Genomic DNA, 22,246 nt, shown 5'->3' on the forward strand with positions numbered 1-22,246 from the left:
AGACATTAGCCATCAATGTCAGTATTCAATTAGGGTTTTTAAGAATTACTGCTTCAGGCACTAAATACTGAATATGACATTACTCATTACTCTTTTTACTAATGTGGCAATTAATAGAAGAAAGTTATTTAAATTTAATATTGGTTTAGTTCTTAAAAGCTCCAGCAATAGATCAGTTCTATCAAGCACTGCAGAAAAAAATGCTCAAAACCCCCCTTACTGCTTAAGCACATGGAATTCAGAAGCTGCTCAGAAATATGCTGATAATTCTAGGTCAGCTTGGTATCAAAAACCCTCAAAGCCACACCAGGACATAGAAATCTTCTATACAGATATCTGAAGAACAGTAAGGTATTTCCACGATAGTGAAGGCTTTCTATTCGAACAAAAGTCTCTTTAGTGCGCCTATCAAGACCAGGGCCTGGAGCAGTCGCTCTATACAGCTATGAAAGGAACCAGTCTCTGTATACACACAAACCTCTACTCGCCCTGTACCAGTAAACACAACACATCTGAAACCTGGTTTCTGCAACCCCGAAACACCCTTCATTTGACTGTTGGGGAGCCAAATCGGCCCGGCAGCAGGCTCACCGCCCTGCGTAAAACCCCACGGGGGGCAAACCGCCCCCAGCCTCGGCTCCCGCGGCACTGGCGGACCTTTACCGCCCTGAGCGTTTTCACCTGGAGCCGCCGCCCACGGCCTCTGCCCCCGGGCTCCATTTAAGCACAGGCTGCGCCTCCCCTGAGCCAGATACTAGGCGGGTCTGTTCCGATCCCTGCTCCTGCGGTACTGCTCGGAGCTCCCTGGCAGGCCTGGCACGTTACCCTGCCTTCCCCGGCGCTCCGCGGACCCGGTGCTGTCACTATGCCCGTTGTCGCATTGTGGCCGCCCTCGGTACCGCGCTCGCCTTCCCTCAGAGAGCAGCCCCGCTCCTGCTGCTCCCGGAGCTCTGAGCGGAGCCGCGGGACGGCAGCCTTTACCTCCCCGCCTCGCTCCTACCGGCCGTTGGGCGCCTCTCCACCCGCTCCCAGGCCGTAGCGGCACAGCGGCGCCCTGCGCGGGGAGGCGGCGGCGGCGGGACGCGGCGGGTTGCTGAGCAACAGCACCGGAACGGGGCGGTTACTTCAAAGCGGCCGTTCCGCGCCTGCGCAGCGATGGCGGCGAAACGCGCGGAAGCTGAGGCGTGTGTGGGAGAGGTGGTGCTGCCGGGGGACGTGCTGCTCCTCCCCGCTCACCCCGGCGAGGATGAGGAGCGGCTGCGGCTGGGCGCCGACTCGGCCCCGCGGGGCCGGCTGCTCTGCGGGCCAGGCCTGCGGCGGTGCGCCGGCGGGCTGCTGGTGACCAAGTGCGGCCTGCTGCGGCACCGCCGGGCGGGCGGCGGGGCGGCGGGAGGCGGCGGCGCCTACTGGGTGGACTCGCAGCAGAAGCGGGTAGGGGCGCGGAGAGGGCGGGCGGGGAGGGAGGAAGGGAGCCCCGCTCCTGTCCGCGCTGGCCTGACCCGTTTGTCCACCGACTCCGTTCGCAGTATGTCCCGGTAAAAGGCGACCACGTGATAGGAATAGTGACGGGCAAAGCCGGGGACGTGTTTAAGCTGGACGTCGGCGGGAGCGAGCAGGCGTCCATGTCCTACTTGGCCTTCGAAGGCGCCACGAAGAGGAACAGGCCGAACGTGCAGGTGACGCTTGTGTCTGCTGCGGCGGCGCCGCGTGGTGGCACTGCTGTGGTGTTTCTTCGCTTGCTCTCTTAACACCCTGGAAGTCTGGAGAAAGACAAATTCGTGTTTAGTGCTTTAAAAAGAAAAGAGGAATACTCCGTGAAATAAACTTATGTGCTTTTTTTTAATCGTTCAGATTTCAAGAGTGATGCAAAATAATTGTTCCTAGAGGATGTGGCCTTTAGGTAGAAGAAGAGAAAATGAAAATGCCTATTATACCAGTTTATTTTTCTGTCACCAATATTTTAAAACTATTTTGTGGTCTCATTTGAGAATCTTTATCAACTGAGTCTTTCTTACAAATGTGCAGTATGATCTTCTCTAATACTTTCTGCTTTTTGACACTGCTTTGTTTAGGTGGGAGATCTTATTTATGGTCAGTTCCTTGTAGCAAATAAAGACATGGAACCAGAGATGGTCTGTATAGACAGCAGTGGAAGATCAAGTGGAATGGGACTAATTGGACAAGATGGCTTCCTCTTTAAAGTTTCTTTAGGTCTAATAAGAAAGTAAGTACTAAGGAAAGTAAGTAGTCACTTTGACATTGTAATATTGTGGGTAGAATTTGCACAACTGTTTCGTTTGAGCAGCATGCACAATTTGGTAATCAGAGTGTGCAATTGGTTTAGTGCATTTATTCCAGTTTTACTGAATAAAGTATGGCTATTGACCTAGAAGGAGCACGTATTTTCTCCCATAAGAGATGTAGATGCTCTTCTATATGGTGTGTGACTTTAAAAAAAAAAGTGATATGGCTGCCAAGGCATTATGGAAAATGAAACCATTGATGTGGGGAAATCAAACATTCAAACTGGGGTTTCAGGTATGTTCCTACTAGCTTGAAATTTAAAAATTGGAAATGCTTACTGTTGTTTTTCTGCTTAATGGAATAGTGGGAGATGTAAACTTAGCTGACAGCCAATTAAGGGGATCTTTCTGCATCAATACACATTATTTTCTGACTTCCAAAGAAAAATAAATTGCATTGAAATAAGGACACAGATGAAAAATTTGTGGGATTTTTATTTGCAACTGACATGGTAATCCGGGAACTGTTTCATAAGCTTTTAAATGTATTGTGAACTTTGGAGTTACATATGCTGATGTAAAGACAAGATTTTTGTGACTATCAAAGTATACCAGCTTCTATGGACAAACAATAGTCAAGCTCTGTTGCTTTTGGGGGGAGTTTTTTTGTTTGGTTTTGTCGTTCTTTGGAAAAGCAATCTGGAGATGCAGAGCAGCTATTCTATTCCATACATGAGGTGTCAAATTTATAAATGGCACCACTTGAAAAATATTACTTTGACAAACTGTAGTTTTAGAATATAATAATTCATAGAATTGTTATAAAAGTATCAATTCACATTAAATTTGTCAGATATTACTTCTAAATCTAATGAGAAAAAAACAACTAAATTTACAAGTGCTGTATTTTTTTAGGTGCATATTTTATGAGGGAGTAATTAAAAATCTGATACGGTATTGCCACTTTGGATGCAACTTGGTCATCTTACTTTTTGGTGTTGCTTTAGTAGCTCCCAGTATTGCAGTTTAGTTATTGATTGATAATAATGTATTTATCAAATGTGAGGACTTACTGCTTCTTCTGACCTTTTAAATCTTGTTTGCAGACTCTTGGCTCCCGAGTGTGAAATAATTCAGGAGTTGTCACAGTTGTACCCGTTTGAGCTGGTGCTGGGAATGAACGGAAGAATATGGGTAAAAGCAAAAACAGTTAAACAGACTTTAATTATAGTAAATATTTTGGAAGCCTGTGAGTATATGACTGCAGAACAGAGAAAACAAGCACTTGCCAAATTGTCAGGGAATTGATAAGAGAAAACCTTGAGGATCTGACTTCACTGTAGGATGTTTTGGTTATTTTTGTATTCAGATTTATATTAAAAGCCATTTTTTAAATTAAGTACTAGATTTCTGTCGTTCTTCAGTTCCCTTATTTATCCACTCAGCTTTTTTTTTTGTCTTGTTTAGGAACTTTGTTTTTACTCACATTGTGATTATGAAATCCTGTTTACGTTTATGAATTTTCTGACTGATGTAGAGACAGTCTTCAAAAGCTTCCATTAGCTGTTGAGTTCTGAGGTGTAACTAAAGTCTTCTGTGAGACAACTGGTCAGCTTGTAAACTGCATGTATTTGCTTTTTTAGTGAAAACTTCAAACAACATATGTTTACTTTAAGTAGCAGAAAGTATCCTACAGGTCATTCATTCTGGTCAGGTTCTCTATTTATACAGTATCAAGAAGTGATTATTTAATATTTTACAAAATTTGGGGATAGAAATGCAAGTAGAGAATACCAGAAAAAAAAAATACAGGGTGTAGCATAAAATAATTATAGGGTGGTTAGGGCAGATCTTCAGATAAGACCCAACATACAGTCACAGTAACCTTACCACTTTTCCCTGAAAGATAACCTGCTGGTTGTCTTAAGAAAATAGTGATTAGGACATAACTTCAGTTTGAACGTTCAGAAGGCTTGATGGCTCACTGGAGGGGAAAAAACAGACTTAACAGCAACACTATTTGAAGTCACTTGCAACTTTTATGTAAGTGCTTTTTAACTAGAGATTAGCTAAAGCATCAATAGCCCTATGTTTCTCAATTTTAGACTTTCTAGATTTTGTTTAGTTACAGCATGAAGATTCCATATAGCTTTGAAGCTTTGATTCATGTTTAACAAAATCAGTATTTCTGAAAAAACCTATATTAGGCTTCATTGTGTAGCAGTTCCTCACATACATATAGAGGAAATGCTGTCCTAGGAAGGATAAGCTGTCGGTCTATTTTAGTACATGAATAGTTTGCTACTGTTGTTTTGAGAGAGAAGTCTGCTTCCTGTGGGAGAAAAGTTTGACTTTATGCACCCAATGAACTGCATTTGAGTTGTTTAAGCAGTTATTTAGATCTGTGATGTTTTGTGGTTCTTAAAAAGCTGCATAGTTTGATAGCAAGAGTTGAAAGAAATTAGAAAAAAGGGACTAATTAGAGTAAGCTGGAGTGCCATCTTAATTCCAAATGGAAACAAAATTCTTCATGTTTATTCTGTATTTCATCCAAAATTCAGCCTGTGGTATTTGATGATACAGTTTTCTTTGGCATCTCTCTGATTCATAAATTGCTTCAATTCAGAGCCACTCCTCTGACTCATCTTTAATATGCTTACCTAGGGTTTCCCCTGAATTAATAAAAACACAGCTCTAATGGTTTCCATGTGAGTTTAATGGCTACAATTCAGAATTTTTTCTAGGTTTCAGTGGCCTCCCTATTTAGTATTTAGGTATTGCTCATCTGGCTTGGTTGATCTGTAGTCATTTTTTTTTCCACCTGTCTTCTCTCAGCTGAAGTGACTTTCATTCACATACCATAAATCCTTTAGGCCTATAATCTGTCTCTTACTACACATGAAAAGCTGTAATTTAAGAATTTCACTAACTCTGCTCTTCTCCAGTGTTGGTTCAACCTTAGCTAACCAGAGCCCTTGCTGGTTGTCTGTTATTAGAACAATTACTGGCATAAGCAGAAAAGCACTTGCCAAATCATCTCAGGGTGCTAACTTTGTTTTCTGTTAATGTTCTTGGATCATCGTAGTAAAACCACAGGAATGGGGAATGACATGGATCATTTCCTGAAGAGTTGTGGCTTGAAATGCAATTAGCCTTTACCACTCCCCTTTTACCTGTCTAAGCAATCTCCTTTCCCTCCTAAAAGTCTGGGTTTTAAGCCTAACCTGCAAGATGCGTGAACAATCTCTGATTTAAAAAAATGCTGGGTTGGTGGTGCAGCATATGAAATGGTGACCTTGAAAGTTTTCAACATATCAGTGCCCTTTTTCACACCACTTGTTACTCTGTCCAACTGTCAACTGCAGTTCACAAAGAATTAAGTGGAAACCGTACATTGAAAATCCAAAATACATTGTTTGTGGCCCTTCCTAGGTTGATGTGTTGCATAAAGACCAAGAATAAATGCTAACAGGAAGTACAGATACAGTGTTAAAACTAAGTATGATAGTAAAACATTTGTGTTTTGCTCTAGCAGAAGAAAGTTGCACAGACAAATAATTCAATGTAACAAGAGGATTAAGAACTTAACTCTAAGGCTGTGGTTAGAGTGTGGCTGTAGCTCTGCTAGATTAAAAGTTTACTGTACCCAACTACTCATTACCATCTTACCACCAGCAGTTGCAACTGAGGCTTGCTGGCATGTGTATTTGATTCCTAGCCAAGGTCTGTCAAAATGACCCGGATTAGCATCAACACTTAATAGCAGGGTTATTTTGTTTTTGTAACCTGGATGTTCTTTTAGTAGAAGAGGTCATGGAGTTTTTCTCTCAGGTTTTAAATATTAAGAGCAGCTCATTTACTACTGGAGAAGTGTAAATTTGTTAGAAAAAGCCCTGTTCTCTTCCTTAGTGCTTGAACAAATAATTCTGAGTAACAGATAAATCAACAAGTTAGTTTAAACCTTACAAAATGGTCACCTCCAAGCTTTACATACTTACATATAAAGATACTTAAACCAGTTTTTCTAGCTATGAACAACCAGCCTGGTGAGATGTGTTATTTGAGTGATTGTAGAAATTAGCTGTCTAAGGGACAATGTAAGACACTTTATTTAGTTGATTAGTAACATAAGCAGCCTTGTCCTTACTAATGACTTGTATAGACTGCAAGATACATTAACTACTATTGAGGTCTATAGTAAGGAATTAACCATGTCAGTTTTGCCTCAACAACTTGAAAGAGAAATAGCCTAGAAACATGTTGAGTGCCTTGATTTTAACAGAAACTATGTAGTAGCTGTGGCTGGTTCACCAGGATTGCTGCAGAATGGCTGTCTTTCTCTGATGTCTTGATCTCACAGAAGTACAGTTATTTCTTTTTTTGGTACTATCAGTATGGGTATTTTGGGATGTTCAAGACCCTAGTTTTACTTATAGAGCCTGAAGCTTGATCACTATTCTAGTGGCTTGAATTATCATTAAAAATAACTTTTTACTAGGCCTCACTGTCCTACCTAGTATGAGAAAAAACTGGAAAAAACAAAAGGAATAGAATAACAGTATAGGTAGCACTACAGTAAATGACACAAAGAGAAACTTTGTGGCCACCAAGATTGAATTTTACTTTAATTACACTTACATGATGCAAAGATACTAGGGACTGAAGGACAGACAGAAGGACTAATGGCATCACCCGCTCCTTCCAAAGGCTTTGGTTATCTATTGTATTGTTGTAAATGGTAGGCTTATCTGTGACTCAGTGTTTACTATGCTATTGCCAAAAGAGATTGTCATAACCATCTGTATACCCGTTGAAAAGACTTACTAATACTTTCTTCCTGTCCTTATCCAGATGGAGGGTGTTGCACCAATCTCTTCTTGGTGTTCCACTGTGAACTGCCTATGTGGGTGAAACTGATTTTAGAAGTTCTGTAGGTCCTTTATTTTTTTCCATGACTGCTGCACCCTGATCTTAATTAAAATATATCTAAAATTCTGTGTCCAAGTGGTCTGTAGACAGACTGGTGCTTTTATTTCCTGAGAATTGGGATGAAGTTGAAAACAGCCCCACGTGAGTACGTATCACTGTACAGCCTCCAAACGAGATGGCTTTTGCCTGGTCTATTTGAAATGTTTGCATCTGTGTGGATAATGCCTTTGGAAGCACATAGGTGAAAAGTTCAAGCTGCATTTTTGTATATCTGCATCCAGTATTACTGGCTCAATATCAAAAATGTTAATCAGTCTGGAAATCCTTCTACAGACACAGGGCCTCCATCCTGCCTTAGCCCACCACTGTTTCCTCGTTGCTTTTGAGATCTCCTGTTTTCTGATGGAAAAGACAGTTTGTTCAATATAAGCCATTTGTCTAACAACGCCCTTGGTCTAAAGCTGATCTATAGAAGCATGATCCGACAAGAAATAGAAATAATTTACTTCTGAAATAACACACAGCTTTGTCATTCTGTACGTTAATTGAAAGTTTCGTAACGCTAGATCATGTTTTAGCATAGATACTGATACAGTGCATGCTGGGTGACATGCACAGGTATGCTAGGGAAATTTAATTAACTGATACACAAGCAGTTTGCAGACTGATACTCTTCATTCATTTTAACTGCTATAAAGCTGAATTACGAAAGCAGAAAGAGAAGAGCTCAATGTGCTTTTCAAGAGCACTATTCAAAACATGAGAACTAGGAGATTAAATGTTGGTGTTGCTCTGTGAAATGTTCTTCTTGTGCCTGTTAGGGACTTTTATTATTCTTTTTTTTAATAGTTGTTTTTAATAGTAAAAATGTGTGAATAAGATTGAAATAGGTGTATGGAAAAACTAAACTATTATAGCTCAATCGTAATATGATTCTGTCAAGAGGGAATAACAGAAAACCAAGTAGGTTCAAATTCCCATTCAGCTTTCCTGACAAAATGCCACCACCTTTCTAAAACATTAAAGGCAAAGGAGTCTAATGAGGACAAAGTCTAATAAGGAAAAAGGAACTGTTGCTGCAGCTTCACTTAGGCAACAGAGTAGTTTTTCATGGAAAGCAAACTTTTCTGGAGACTTAGAGAAGGTTAGATTCCAGTATTTTCATGAGACCATTTTTCTTTGAGTTCTGTATCTACTAGAAGTGTGCATGCATTCAAGGGATTTCACTGCTTGTAAAGTAGAAAGATATCTTGGATGGAATCCAGATGTGTGGGCTTGGATTTTTCTGCATTTTTCCTTTTTGCAACAGGGACAAATGAAGTCAGAGTCATGTCTGTGATTAACTGCTTATTGTTCTTGCCTCATGCCTTGTCATTGACTCCTACTCAGACCAAAGAATAAATAAAAAGATTTTTTTTCCCCCCTCAGAAATACTGGCTACCTTTGAATTGTGAAGGCCAGCTGCCAGATTGCGAGGTGTAACGTGCAGAAGTATCATTAAGAAAAAAGTTTGGTTTTTTGTTTTGTGTGCTTACCATGGCAACAAAAATAATGGAGCTGCAATTCTACCATTGCCAAATGTTGACAGCCAGAGCCACAACCATTATAAAATTCAGAAGAAAGGAATGTTGACAGCTTGCAGAAATTAGAGTTTTAATTACATGATGATGGCTGACAAAATGTGTCAATAATTTTTTTTTTTTGTCATAATGTTTTTCTGAAGATTGCTGTGTCACAGTGGCAAAGATACATATATTCTAATGCTGACTGTATTTCAGAAACAGTGAGAAAGCTGCTTCAGCATGTGATGTTTGTTGTTGACAGAGAACTTTCCCATACTGGTTATGGAGAAAAAGTAGGTATGTTATTTGGTTTAATGCATTTCCAAGGAAAAAAAAAGCAGCCCCAAGCCCTACGGTCCTGCCAGATTACCCAGCTCTTTCAGGTATCGTGGTAATGCTGTTTCTGCCATCAAGTTTCCTTAGGTTGTTTTTTAGCTGCTGTTACGTCTGAGTGACTTTAGTGCTTTTTATAATCCATTTGATTTCTAGAAGCATGTGTACCGATAAAAACATAGCTACCACAGTTTCGGCCAGAAAGACCCCAAATCTTTTTTCTTGCAACTGATTGAGACCCTGCCATTCTGACATGTACTAAGCAACATGAGGTAATGGGGCTCTGTCTCGCCAAGCCGCTGTTTGGTGTTGTTGTCCAGTGGTGCGGTGCCACTCCGCTCTGCTGCGGGAACAGGGCAGCGTGATCGGGGAGCAGCCGTACGCTCGGAGGGGTCTGCCGGCTCAGGCAGGCTTCCCGGTGATATTTTCTGGGGCATCCCAGCACACATGGCAAGTTGCCTCCAACTTGATCTGTGCTAGATCAGAACGGTGACAACTGTGGTTGCTTCCAGTTAGCAGAAGCCTTGTTTTGTGGTGAGATTCCTCAAAAAAAAAAAAAAAAAACAAGCTCTGCACTAAAGACAAACAGAAACTGCAAATTAGGGGTAAACTGGGCAGGTCTAACCAGTGGCTGGTGACGCCTAGTTAGAGATAAGAAAAGGCCATTTGGTCTAGATAAGTTTGGGACATGCTGAAAAACAGCGGCTCTCAGCTGGAATGTGGACTCTCCGCTACCATCAAAGGAGTTCTATTCTGCTCGCTCTCCTGAGCTGCTGCTCCGTTACCAACCTAACTATCCTGTCACTGTTAGTCACATTGTTGTTTGGTTTTCAGTATTCCCAGTGCCAGGTTAACAGGAGACCTCAGGAAATAGTCCCAAGGTAGCGAGGACGAGTCCTGTGGGTTTCTGGCGGGAGCGGTGCCTAACGACCACGAGCAACTCAAGAGCGTGTTCGTTAAGTGATGTTGTGACATGTTATTGGCTGGCTTATCTGAGCAAGTATGTTCTTGAATCTACTATATATGTAAGCATTTTAAGTGCCCCATTAATGAGACTGCTTGAAAGATAAGCTCACTACGTTTTCGGACTTAAGTCATTATGTTTTTTTTTTTTCCTTAGATATATTTAAGCACACTGTATTATAACACACGTCGTTTCTTTCCGTGCACGCCCAGAAGCTAAAAACATCCTGGTGAGGGGAGAAGGGGTCGCGGGAGGGCACGGAAGGTTTTATTCGTTCCGGTTTCTATGGGCGGGGATCACCCCCGCGCAGCGCTCCTGAGCCCCGTGCCTGCGCGGGGCGCTAAGCCTGCGCGGTGCGGGGGGCGGCGGGGGCGGTGCCTGCGCGCCGCCCGCACGTGCCCTGTGGCGGCCGCGGGGCCGGGAGCGGCGGCGTGGGGGCTGCGACCCGGCGGGTGTGAGTGCGGGGCGGCGCGGGGGAGAGGGGGGCGCGGGGAAAGCCGGTGCGGGGGCCGGGCTGGGCCTGCCGCCCCGTCCTGCCCGGCGGCCAGCTCCACTGCCCATCCCCGCTCGCCGTCCGTGTGCCGGCCGCGGTGCAGCGGGGAGGGGGCGCGGTCCCGACGCTCTGCCTGTTGAGAAACGAGGGGCTGGGGGAGGTGGGTGGGTGGGACGGCCCCTCCCGGCCCCCTGCGGAGGGGCCGCCACGGCAGCCTGGCCTGCTACGCTCGGCGGCAGTGGTCCATGCTTCCGCCGGCGCCTTGGGGTCTGACATGGTGCCTGCGCCTGGCCCCGTGATTTGGGGTTTGGATTCGCCCCTGCGTGCTGCTGTGTGAGAGCAGGCAGGGCAGGATCGGCGAAGGACAGGGGCTCCGCTCCCGCTGTGTCATTTCTGCGGCGCTGGCTTGGCCGCGGGCGCAGGCAGCCGGGCTGAAGCCGCTGGACGCACCTTCGGGCTGCCCGAGGCACCGGCGCCCTGGCCCAGGGCCCCGCCGGCCCTCGCTTCTAGAGCCACGGGGACGGTCTTCCCGTCAGACCCGGTTCACAGCAGAGGACAGAAAGGGTGAACGGTGTGGGGAGACGGTTCTCGGCTGGGAAATTGACCAAGACCAGCGTGTTACAGCCTCGCTTACACACAGAGCTGCCCCTGCCCTACGGGCTGGAGTTGAAACGTATATTGATTATCTTGTAATTTTGCTTTTAGTAATGAATAATTTTGCTCTTAGGAATTGTGTAATATGAGGAATGTGAACATGAAAATACAAGCAAGGCCTAACAATCCAAAAAGATGGAAAAATAATTCTTAATTTAAGCTTGAACCTGCAGGAGTTATGGATGGGTTGGAACAGGAGGGACCACTTGCTGTGTTTTTAGTGAACACTCAGTTGCATTATTAGCGCATCTGTTGGTATTCACCATCTTCCCCCACCTCTGCAGATTGCCACAGCGTGCAGCTTTCCTGCTCGGGATCCTCAGCTGACCCAGAAGCGAGTTTATCCTCCAGTATCTTCACACAAGTAGTTTTTGCAGTTCTGTGCTCCAATACGTCCGCCTGTCTCTGTGGTATCTCCATCTTGCTGACTAAGCAGAGATTTGAATTTTCCCATACATGGTATCTAGCTGCCTGTTCCCTCTGAACACAATTAGAGAGTTGGAAGATTTCCTAAGTGTTGTGCCAGAGCTCTTTGCTCTCCATTGCTTAAAAGAAAAGGGTTGTTGAGATGTTGGGTTTCTTTAAAACATTCTCAGAATGGGGGAGATTATTTGGTCTAACAACTAACTTCCTTTCAAAGGAAGGAGTATGGTTGGCTTGCTTGACACAACAACTTTCTCTTCAGCTACAGCCAAGTGCAGTGTTGTACTGAATTCAGATATGAAACATGCGCAGACTGGGCAGAAACCTAAAAAGATTACTTTTATTCTCGACACAAGGAATGTTTTGTTACAGGACCTTGACAATAGTGAAAAGAAGAGAGAAAAATCCCTCATGTTGTGAAAATTACTTACATTCATGCCATCAGAAATGGTAGGAGGCTTCTCTGTGCATTGATTTTGCATTTAAAGGACAATTTAGGTTGGAAGGGACCTCTGAAGTTTCTCCAGTCAAATCTCCACTTAAAGCAGGGCTGATTTTGAAGATCAGTCAAGATGCTGTATTTTGTAATCCTTAATGGTATTTAAAAGCTCATGAAATCTTGATGAGCATGTTACCAGGTTATTGTAAATTTTCTTTATGGGAGTTAGATTACAAAGATATTTGTAATCATATGACTCATTTCTGGGGTGAATGTCTCGTAAAAATAGTCAGCTCAGCTTATGTATGGGATATGCAAGTTGTGACAAAGCTCTGAAAGATTTTTAGGCTTAGATATGGAATGTCTTGGGGAAGTTAGAAGTGGGAGAGAAGGGAAGAATAAGAAATGGTCAAAGGCATTTTAGAGCAGGTTATATATACTAGTGCAGTCCAGCTTGTGAGAGTGCCCTCTGAGGGTTTCTACCTTTGCTCAGCTGTCTTCTCAGGAAAAGTATGTGAGTAAATCTGTGTGCTACCCTGAGTTTTATTGACAATGTGAAAACGCAGACTTTCCATTTTTTTGACACAGCTGCAATGGGTCCTGTTTACAATGCTAAAATAAATGTTTAAGAATAGCTATCCTCTTAATGACATTTTTTTCCTCCACTTGTGAGTGGGAGGGAAATGAGACATCTAGAAAACCATGTTTTAAATGGTCTTCTTGACACAAAGTGAAGACCTTCAACTGGCACTTATGACAGGATTAAGATTAAGCTTGTTTAAATTCTGGTTAGCTGAGTACTGACAGACCATAAAATAACTCACTGTTATCTTGGAGATCTCTTGTGGTCACCATAAAAACACACAAAAAGATGTTTTTCCTTTTTTTCTTTAGCCTCTGCTCTCTGTAAAGAGAAGTGCTCATTCCCTTCTGGAGGTTTTGGGAGAGTTGAGAGCTTGCAGATCAGATAGTTTCAGAGAAAATGATGCTCTTTAGCAAAGGGATGTTACCTCTAAAGCAGGTAACCTAGCATAGAAGTGCTGGGTTAATTCACCAGTACAGCCTCTATAGTTAAGTTTTTTTCTAACGTTGTCCATTGTGATGGCTTTTTAATTGTTTCCAGGGTTCTTTGTATTGTTTTGGCATGCAGTGTGCAGAAGTACAATAGGCTGAAACATAGGGAGAATATTACTTGTAAGAATGCACAGTTCTACAGAAAAGCACACTTTAGCATGCAGATCTTGAAGTTTAGTGCTGTGTTCCCAGCTACAGAAAAGCTTTCTGTGATTCCCATTCCCTGTACCCACCCACCCCATAAAGAGGGTAACCATGTGTTCAGGGTGAAAAAAAAAAAAAACACCGAAAAAAGAATTGAATGATTGTGATACCTTTAAAACAATCTTGCTGTGGATTGGACAGCTGTTCTTTCGTAACTGCCGCGGGGTGACTTTGGCACATATTGCTCAAGACGCCGAGAGCTAGGGCCTGGCCGGGAGGCAAAGGCTCCAGAGCTGGCCTCCTGCCTAGTCCTGCCCACTCGCCACCCGTGGCAGCGCAGTTTGTCTTCTCTCCTGCCTGTGCTCGCATTCAGGGGAGCTGCTGGTGGCTGATGCTCACGCAGGCTGCATGGGTTCTGGTGAGTGCGTGCACCTAAACGTTAAAGGCTTACGGGATGCTCTGTTGTATCTTCTCCTGGTGGATTATGGCTGACGGGATGCTTTGTTGTATCTTCTTATTGTGGATCGTCGTTTGATGTTTAAAAACTCATAGAGTTTGATCCCAAGGCAGTAGTGTTTGTATTCTAAGGTGGGGTGGAGGGTTGTAAAGTTACGTTGAGCTTCAGATTTCCTTAATAAACAGCAGCTAAACAGAAATGAAGCTGCTAGTTGCAAATGTCAGCTCTTTTCCATTTAGTCTCTTCACTTGGGGTTCAATGACATAGATGTGTCAGGGCTCAGCCTGTCTTGTTAGCGAATGTTTTAATAATCCTGGCTGCTGTTTCCCATACGTATTTTTCAAAGTGGCTCATTATGGTATTTGCTTAGCAGGGGAGGAATTTCAGTATCACTGTGTAGAGCTGCTTCTTCCATTCCCTTATTTATTTAAATAGCAGAACATTTGCAATTTGAATAGAGGTTTTTTTTTTTGTCACCGAGTGGAGACCAAAGAGTCCAATTAAACTAAAGAGGTGTGTTGACTAAGCTTAGTGATGTCCTCTCTTGTCAAATACAACTGAGTGGAAGCTGGCTTTTAGCGATGCTAATAGTAATGCTAATTAAAAAGCTATGTGAGAACTACTCATTCATCAGTTGCCACAAATTTGGCAACGTTTTTGTACACAGATGACATGCACAAGGGATTAATACTTTGTTTTTACCCCCTCTCTCCTCTTGTAACTAAGAATTAAGAGAAGAACAGTTCTTGATCAAGACAAGATTCAAGTCCGAAGAATAGCGTAATAATTTAACTCTGGGAGGGAGCAGCCTTTTGCATCTGCCATAGAGATTTTAAGACTTAGCACGAGGATATTGCTGCATTACAGCAGTACATTTTGAGTTACATTTTGGTCAGGATGGGGTCAGGATGGTCTCTGATATGGGTCAGAGGCAGATATGAAATAATTGTTATTACAGTATGACTTTATGTTTGAAACAAGTATGTAGAGAAAGCAGATATGGTCAAGGAAGGTTTCCCTTGGTTAGAAATAAGTGGTGAAATGGGGTAGAATGTGTTCTCTTATCTGCCTTATGTTTGTGTAAACTGGCCTTGTTTCCTGCTCGGGATCATGGATTACTCGCATTTCTAGATTCTGTGATACCGTCTTTCTTGGAACCAAGTATGCTTGTTAAAAGAACAAAGCGATTTTTTTTCCACAGTATTTTCTAGGTATTCCTGCAGGTAGGCAGTTGGTTGTAGTTGTTTGTCAGTAGCATTCTTGAGCTACTTGAAGGATGGAAAGGGATTTTCTCCCAGAAAATTCTGGGCTCTGTGGCTCTGACACAAAAGCAAAGAGCTGCTCCTAGCTTTTACTTTCTGAATTCTGGCAACAGCTAGCTATGGGGATAAAGATTATGTGTGTGTCTGGTTTATTGCCAGTCACTGTTCAAAACAGTAGTATTTTCTTATATTTATGAGGGGTAAAAAAAACCTCTCCCATACCAAAGTATATACAGACAGCAATATTTACCAAAACAGTCTATCAGGGACTAGGCTTTTGCAGATGGCTCTGGAAAAAAATTATTCTCCATATTGCGTAATAGTAAAGTTGGGTGACTGTCAATCTACAGCCCTTTGTAACACATAACTGTTGGGATGTAAGTGTACAGTGACTCCTTACACTGCCAAAACTCCAGTGACTCTTGTACCAGTTATTGCTCAGAGCTAGATCTTAAATTTTGTCCATCAGGCAGGGCTAAGCATGCTTTCCTGCGTCCTCGTAACTGATCCTGCCTCAGTGGAAGGTGGCTGGCAGCCCTTTCCAGTCTTGTGAAACATGTGCAAGAGTCAGGATTGGGCTGTCGGGGGGCTGTGGATGGATGGTGGTTAAATAAAATCGCCACCGAACTAGAGTCACTGGTAACAAGCAGCAGTGTTTGTAGTTCAAGACTGGAGCAAGCCTATGTTATGGCTTCCATTGCAATGTTATCAGTTCTAACTGATGGGTGTGAGTTTAAGTTGTTTGTTCCTGATGTCATTTCTGCTTTAGCAAGAGCTGAAATTGGTTAGCGTATGGAAGGTGCTGTCCAGGGCATGTTTGTAATGTTGGATCACTGTGTCTAATAAAAAGGTTGCAAGCATGCATATTTCTGTTGGCAGGCAAGACTGATGAGCTCTAATTTTGGCTTGGTGCCTGCTTTTGTTCTAGTGTGGAACTATAAGTAACAGGAAAGGTTACCAGTTTTGGTGAACCAGATACAGATATATATATATATATTAAGTCTTCTGTGGTATATTTGTAAAATTCAGTTTAATATAGATAAGTGAGAGGGAAAAAAAAAACATTTAATCCACACACACTTCTTTTTTGAAAGAAACCACTGTCTTACTGTAGTAATTTAAGTTACTGGCTAACATCTTGTTAGAGGCTTTTTATTACACACATATACTTCAGTCGCCTTTCTCCTCATTGTCTCTGAGCACTTCAATCATGAATGTTTTTGTCAGTCCAGTTGTAGTAAAAGGTAAGAATATCTTGTTAATAGTTTTGATGTGGGTCTGGAATGTAATCTAGATCTTCTAAAACCCAGTTCAGTGTGTTAATACACAGATCATCTCTAGTCAAACCACAAATATGTGTGTGAGCTTTTAGTTGTTGTTTTAATCCAGTTCCTCCTTGTCTGGCATCATCAACGTCCAGTGGCAGAGCTGCTTTTTTCTTTCTCTTTCCAGAAATGTCCTTCCTGCCTGACTTTGGGATCTTCACTATGGGCATGTGGTCTGTTGGTCTTGGAGCCATTGGCGCAGCTGTGACAGGGATCGTCCTTGCTAACACTGACTTATTTTTGTCCAAGCCAGAAAAGGCTACATTGGAGTTTTTAGAGGAGATAGAGCTAAAAACTTTGGGATCAGGTAAGATTTTGGATGCTTCAGCCCACTTTCTTCGATAATTGGGTTTTTATAAGAGCCTTTGTAAGGCCAGGGTTGGAAGAGTTTTCCTTAGTCTTTTCTAGTCACAACACATACTTAGGTGTCCTTGAGAGTAGATAATTATGTTGAAGAAAAAGCAACCAAACCCAATTATTTATGGGTGAAACATGACATGCTTCTAAAAATCAATAAAGCAATAATAATCGGTTATACATATAGAAGTTTTTTTTCTGATAGAACTGTATTTGAATGTGGAATTCTCTGCAATGCTTTGTGTTGGTCCTTAAAGCATGAATCATTCTAAACAAGAATGGCTGATATTATTGTTGATGCTGTTTCTCCTGTATAAACAGAACAAAGAACATTCAGAGCAAGTGAACTATGGAAGAAGAATGGTGCAGTGATCATGGCTGTGCGAAGACCTGGATGATTTTTGTGCAGAGAGGTATTTTCTGGGCTTGGGGATTAATTAGGAAGAATTAAGCTCTATTAGCATAGATTCCCTTTAAATAAAGGGAAGGGGTGAATAGGACAGTCATCAAATGCATCTGAAGTATCTGAAGGTTCTTGTTTCCTAGCCCAAACTGGTTGCCAGCTAACAGCATACTTATTTTTCTTTGCAGCTGGTTTGAATAGTCTAGATCCTGAGCATTTTCTTTCTGAAGGCAATGGATGCATGATTTTTACATCTGCCAGGGACCTAGCCCATGGTAATTAGAAATGGAGAATACACAAAATCCAATGAGTAATGAGTCTCAGGAGCTAGTTGTATTCCATATGTCCAAAATAAATCTCTGTGAGCCAGGCAGTCTCTGGTCAAAAGCAGCCCAAGACTGGACTGGCAGCAAGCCATCAGATAAAGCTCATCAGCAAAAGAGAGATGTGCATGAAAGGGAGTCCCTCGCTGTTCTGAATGCTAAACGTGAGGCAGGAGGGTAAGGAACCTGAAGACAAGGAGTTACTTTTCTATAACAAGGTGGGTTGGGAAACAAAATTTGATCTTTAAGTTGGCATTAGGCTCCTTGAGTGGAGGTGGGAGGAGACACTTAAAATACGATTTTAATGTACCGTGTTATGGGAACAGCCATAACTTGCACCTTGGCCATCATTTTTCTCATAGCTATGGGGAAAAATAGCTGTAATGTTGTAACTCCCTCCTCTATAACATGGAGTAATTAAAATTGCAACCACTTAATTAAGGGATCTGCTCCCATCAGTACTAACTGTTTAAGTATGTGTAGAATTCATGGAAGGTTAAAGATTAAAGTACTTTGCTCTCTGAACAGGTGTAGTGTAGGCAGGAGGAGAGTGTGTTATATGCCTGACTCTTCGCCTTTCGCATACAGTCAGACAGGAATTCATTAATTTTTTATTATTTTTTTTTTTTTAGTGCTAACTTCCTAAGTAGAAATAAAGAGCCCAATTCAAAGAATTGTGGCTTATTTTTCTTTCAGGAAAAAAAACAAGGAGAGATTTTCTGATTCTTATTTTTGGTTCAAAACTTCAGATTTTTAACAGAGGCAGTCACAGTACTGATCAACTAATTAAGGCAAAGGATTGTTTTGTATTTTAACTGTGAAAGTGTTTGAAAAAGCTTTTAAATTGTCTAAACTGAAGTTATTTTGATTGTTGTATACTCAAAGCATTTTTGTAAATTGACTCTTGTCTTTCTCCTAAGAACAGTTCAGTTGCCTTTTTTTTTTTTGTCCATTAATGTAATGAAAGCTGCTTCTTTTTCTGCTGTCACTGACTCTGAGCTGGTGGAATGGTTCAGTACAGGTGACTTGTCATATATGTTAAGCTGCAGGCAGTAGGTTTTTATTTTTTTGCAAGAGACAAAATACATTTAGTTTCCACTATCTTACACCTTGGAAAGGATGTTGAACTTTGTCATTGTTGATAGCAACATATATTCCAACATATTCCTCCTTGGGAAAGAATATGGACACAGTGGTGGTGTTGAAGAGTGGCCGTTCTACCTCATAGATCACCAACCTGGACACAGTGGTGGTGTTGAAGAGTGGCCGTTCTACCTCATAGATCACCAACCTGGTATCAGTGGTGAGGACATGCTGCCGTTATCCACTGCAAAGGATGTGACAAATCCTACTGGCATGATGCCTTTGGATCCTTGAGAATTGAGGCCTGTAGACTTAAGAAGTATGGAGTCTTTTATCTTTATCAGCTACATCCTAAATCACCAGATTCCTTTTTTGTTATTTAAGGCAGACTATGTTTAACAGGACTACACTCCTACATCTCATAGTCTGGATTCATCCATGCAGTGATCCAGTGCTCTGCATTGTGAAAGTGCCACGCGCTTGCTAAATGTTATAGGTATCAACTCAAGCAGTCTAAAGCAGCAGAAGAGTCATAGTTGAACTATCAGAGGGACAAACTGAAATGGGAATTGTTCTTTTGGGTTGTCCCTGCCTTGGTGGAGAGAGGAAGTATCCTGCTAGGGTCTGCTTTTTACAAAAACAGTTTTGCAGACTAGATGAAATGGTCACAGCCCAATGGTAAGGCTGTACAGCTGTTATGTGCTATAATTTGCCCACAAAAATAGACTTCTTTGATTTCTCTTATTGTATAATTTTTAAATAGCAGTAAAGAAAAACAAATCAGGTCTCCTCCCAAGATGCTGCTTGAAGTCTAATCTCTTGAAAATTTTAAAACTTAATGATGCTCATACATGATTCCTGCTCTCTCCCCTCCCAAAAGCCAAGCAAGGAAACACAAAATAAACCCCACTCGGATCTGTTAGAAACCTCAGAGGTTTTTGTACACACTGTGGGAGCTGGGATTCCTTCAGCAGAACAAAAAACCCTGCAGATGAGTGGTGACACCTTGAACTCTTACACAACAGAAAAAGCAGTATTGCTTTTGAGATACTGAAGGTGTATGAAGAAATTCCCTGATTGTTTTCACTGGGAGATCTAGGAAGGAGAGTGCATCATCATTCCATTAATTATTCTGGACTTGTATAGCCTGCTCCTCCACACAGCCCTCAAAATACTTTGTAAAAGGGCTGATAATAATGTATTTCTAATAATGTATTTCTACTTGGAAAAATGGACTGGAAATTCTGCCCTGGGAAAGTTAAGTGATGTGCAGGCAGTATCTTTTTACTGTTCTGTAAACACCTTAAAAGAAGGCAAGGTATATCTACAGCTTTGACTTAGAAACACATTTTCTCCAGGATTTTAATATTTTATCCAATAAATGCTCAAAAAATCTCCTTCTTCCATGCTTAGTGAAGAAAATTTTAGTAAATTTAATGAAGACCTGCCTGAGAGTAGAGCTAGCTTAACTGTCTGATTTACAGGTTTGTTTCTGTTTTGCGCTTCAAGCTAGAATTTACGTATGTTTCTGATGCTCCTGAAATTCAAGGTGAAGCTTTCCAACCTCCATTTACTGCCTGAAATGTCTGGGGTTTTTTTTTCCTTTCTTAGGAGGCTTCTGAGCTCTCCTCTCTGAAACCTCAGCTGTCCAAGCTGGGTGTCCCTCTCTATGCTGTTGTGAAAGAGAAGATAGGGACTGAAGTGGAGGATTTTCAGCATTATTTCAAAGGAGAAATCTTTCTGGATGAAAAGGTATAGTGAAGTCGGTGTTCTCCTTTTGTTTAAAAACATCCTTATGGATGCCCTCTTTGAAGAGCTTGTATAAATAATATAGACAGAATGTGGTCTGAATGAAAAAGGATTTAGTAGCATTGTAGTTTAAGAAGTTAATTAGCTTTGCTTTTCTATATATGTATCCTGCTCAGCTTACAAACTGCTCTGTAGCTATGCACGGATAATGTGCTGCTGCAGGATTATTCCTCCTCCTCCCCTTTAATAGGCAAACAGTATGGCCTATTAGTATTTATTCCTTTCTTCCATTGGCTGCGTGACTTGCTGATGTTTATGATTTATGAATCAAGGTGTGAAGGTGACAGATATAACTAATTCATGATGTACAGGTCAAATTGCAGTGATGTGGCTTGTCCCAGTACACTGGCATATGCTGTATTGCTAGTCTCCTGTCCTGCAAAACCATGGCTCTGCTTATTCCTTAATCCAGAAGATGCATTTAGAAATCATTTGGCTTCTGAAGGAAAAAGAATATTTAATACTCAGAATCAACTAGAAGATACCTTTATTTTCCCTCCCCACTCTGCCTGTGTGAAAGAATCAGGCTGATTTAAAAAAAAAAAAAACAAACCAAAACAAAAAACAAACCAAAACCTGATGGCTGATAAAGTTTCAGGACTTGGCACCACTGTTATCTCTTTACCGGCATTTTTACAGCCATACTTCAAAAATAAGAAATATGTGTTTTTCATAAAGCACCCTTGTTATCAGCAATAGGGATGTGGATGTACACGGGGCTTAAATACCTGTGGATCAGCTTAAAATCCACAAGAATGGTGGCAGTACCACTAGTTGGCAGCGTGGAGGTAAGCGGTCAGGTACTCTGCTGAAGAGGTTAGTTCCGGTGCAATTTCTTTTTAGCTCTGCCTGGTTAGCTCTTGTGTGTTGCGACTTCTCTTGGATACAGGGTTGGCTGGTTTCTTAAATTTCACTTGGGAGGCAGTCTTTTTCACTTTGTTCACTGAGATATGTTCTGTTTCCTGGCAGAAAGGCTTCTATGGTCCACGCAGACGAAAAATGATGATGTCAGGCTTTTTCCGCATTGGTGTCTGGCAAAATTTCTTCCGTGCTTGGAAAGGTGGATATAGTGGTAACCTGGAAGGAGAAGGATTCACCCTGGGAGGAGTATATGTGATTGGGGCAGGAAGACAGGTACTGCAGGCTGTCTAGCAGGCTTTAATGTCTCCTGGGAGACCAAAAGTTTCTTTTCTGGAATTGTTCAGTTGCTGGTCAGTTGATCTCCTGTGGGGAGAACAGTGTATGAATTTCTGTCTTTTGTCTTTGACTAGGGTGTTTTACTGGAGCATCGTGAGAAAGAATTTGGAGACAAAGTCAGCCTCCCATCTGTCCTTGAAGCTGCTGAGAAGATAAAGCCACAAGCTTCACAAGCGGAAAAATAGTTGCACATGTTTCTGATCACAGCTTGAAATGTAGAACGCATCCGTTTCTTGAACGTGCAGTTTAATTGCTTCTTAACTATTTAGTGATCAACGCAGAGGAAAGATTCTCTATTCAAACACAGAAGATGATGAAAATCTTCCTGGATCTTTTTTTGTTGCTTTGCAGCCTTTCAGGTGGTTGGGATTTCAACTGCTCTTTTGTATCTGACTGTATTAATGAAAGGCTGGGTCTAAAATCTGACCTAGCCTAGATGTTTTCAGTCAGAGACGGTCGGTTGAAAACCTGTCTACCTAGGGGAGCAAAACTCTGCTAAGGCCGGAGTAATGGAGTACCAGCTGAGATTGAAGGATAATAAAACTTTATGTAAATGAAATGCCTTTGCTTTTTGCTTTTTCATTAACATGTAAAGACATCTGTGTTTCTAGAAGACTAAATCCTGTCAGTCTAGATTATTCTGAGATTCTGCGTCCAAGACATGCCACTATGTCTACCCAGTAACCTTCTTGTCAATTAACTACTGGCTCTAGATCTTCTAGCTGTTTGTGTGATTCCCTGCAAGGAAGACTGAAGACATCTAATGTTCACT

The 22,246-nt window shown here is 42.0% G+C and overlaps 3 protein-coding genes across 13 annotated transcripts in view; 2 read left to right on the forward strand and 1 right to left on the reverse strand.

Annotated features, from left to right (window-relative positions):
- The window catches only part of LOC147600035 (DPY30 domain-containing protein 1-like), a 21,000-nt gene extending 19,391 nt beyond the window's left edge, over positions 1-1,609 (reverse strand). For 4 of the 6 annotated variants that reach the window (XR_015259052.1, XM_086752000.1, XM_086752001.1 and 1 more), the window contains exon 1: positions 1,001-1,098. The gene's annotated coding sequence lies outside the window, so the exon portion shown is untranslated. Of the gene's footprint in view, positions 1-681; positions 806-1,000; positions 1,099-1,499 lie in introns of those variants that run through there. The other 2 variants (XM_086751999.1, XM_086751998.1) reach the window with 2 other exon arrangements.
- On the forward strand, positions 1,120-9,313 carry EXOSC3 (exosome component 3). 3 transcript variants are annotated; one of them, XM_086751991.1, is made up of 5 exons: positions 1,120-1,431; positions 1,527-1,676; positions 2,073-2,224; positions 3,350-3,437; positions 8,601-9,313. In XM_086751991.1, exons 1-5 carry the CDS (start codon positions 1,156-1,158, stop codon positions 8,652-8,654), a joined length of 720 nt encoding a protein of 239 aa, XP_086608117.1. In that variant the 5' UTR covers positions 1,120-1,155; the 3' UTR covers positions 8,655-9,313. The 3 variants fall into 3 exon arrangements, with proteins under 3 accessions (XP_086608117.1, XP_086608116.1, XP_086608115.1); XM_086751990.1 differs by lacking the exon at positions 8,601-9,313 and adding an exon at positions 7,095-8,588; XM_086751989.1 differs by lacking the exon at positions 8,601-9,313 and having other exon boundaries at positions 3,350-3,642.
- PRXL2A (peroxiredoxin like 2A) lies at positions 3,350-22,033 on the forward strand. Of its 4 annotated transcripts, none has more exons than XM_086751994.1 (6): positions 3,350-3,437; positions 16,430-16,609; positions 16,981-17,072; positions 20,080-20,220; positions 21,247-21,411; positions 21,549-22,033. In XM_086751994.1, the coding sequence occupies exons 1-6, from the start codon at positions 3,434-3,436 to the stop codon at positions 21,657-21,659; spliced, it is 693 nt and encodes a 230-aa protein (XP_086608120.1). In that variant the 5' UTR covers positions 3,350-3,433; the 3' UTR covers positions 21,660-22,033. The 4 variants fall into 4 exon arrangements, with proteins under 4 accessions (XP_086608120.1, XP_086608121.1, XP_086608122.1 ...); XM_086751995.1 differs by lacking the exon at positions 3,350-3,437 and adding an exon at positions 9,771-10,067; XM_086751996.1 differs by lacking the exon at positions 3,350-3,437 and adding an exon at positions 11,463-11,637.
- The last annotated feature ends 213 nt before the right edge of the window (positions 22,034-22,246 follow it).

The sequence above is a fragment of the Chlamydotis macqueenii genome, chromosome 7 (assembly GCF_036417535.1).
Source record: "Chlamydotis macqueenii isolate bChlMac1 chromosome 7, bChlMac1.mat, whole genome shotgun sequence".
Taxonomy (NCBI): Eukaryota; Metazoa; Chordata; class Aves; order Otidiformes; family Otididae; genus Chlamydotis; species Chlamydotis macqueenii.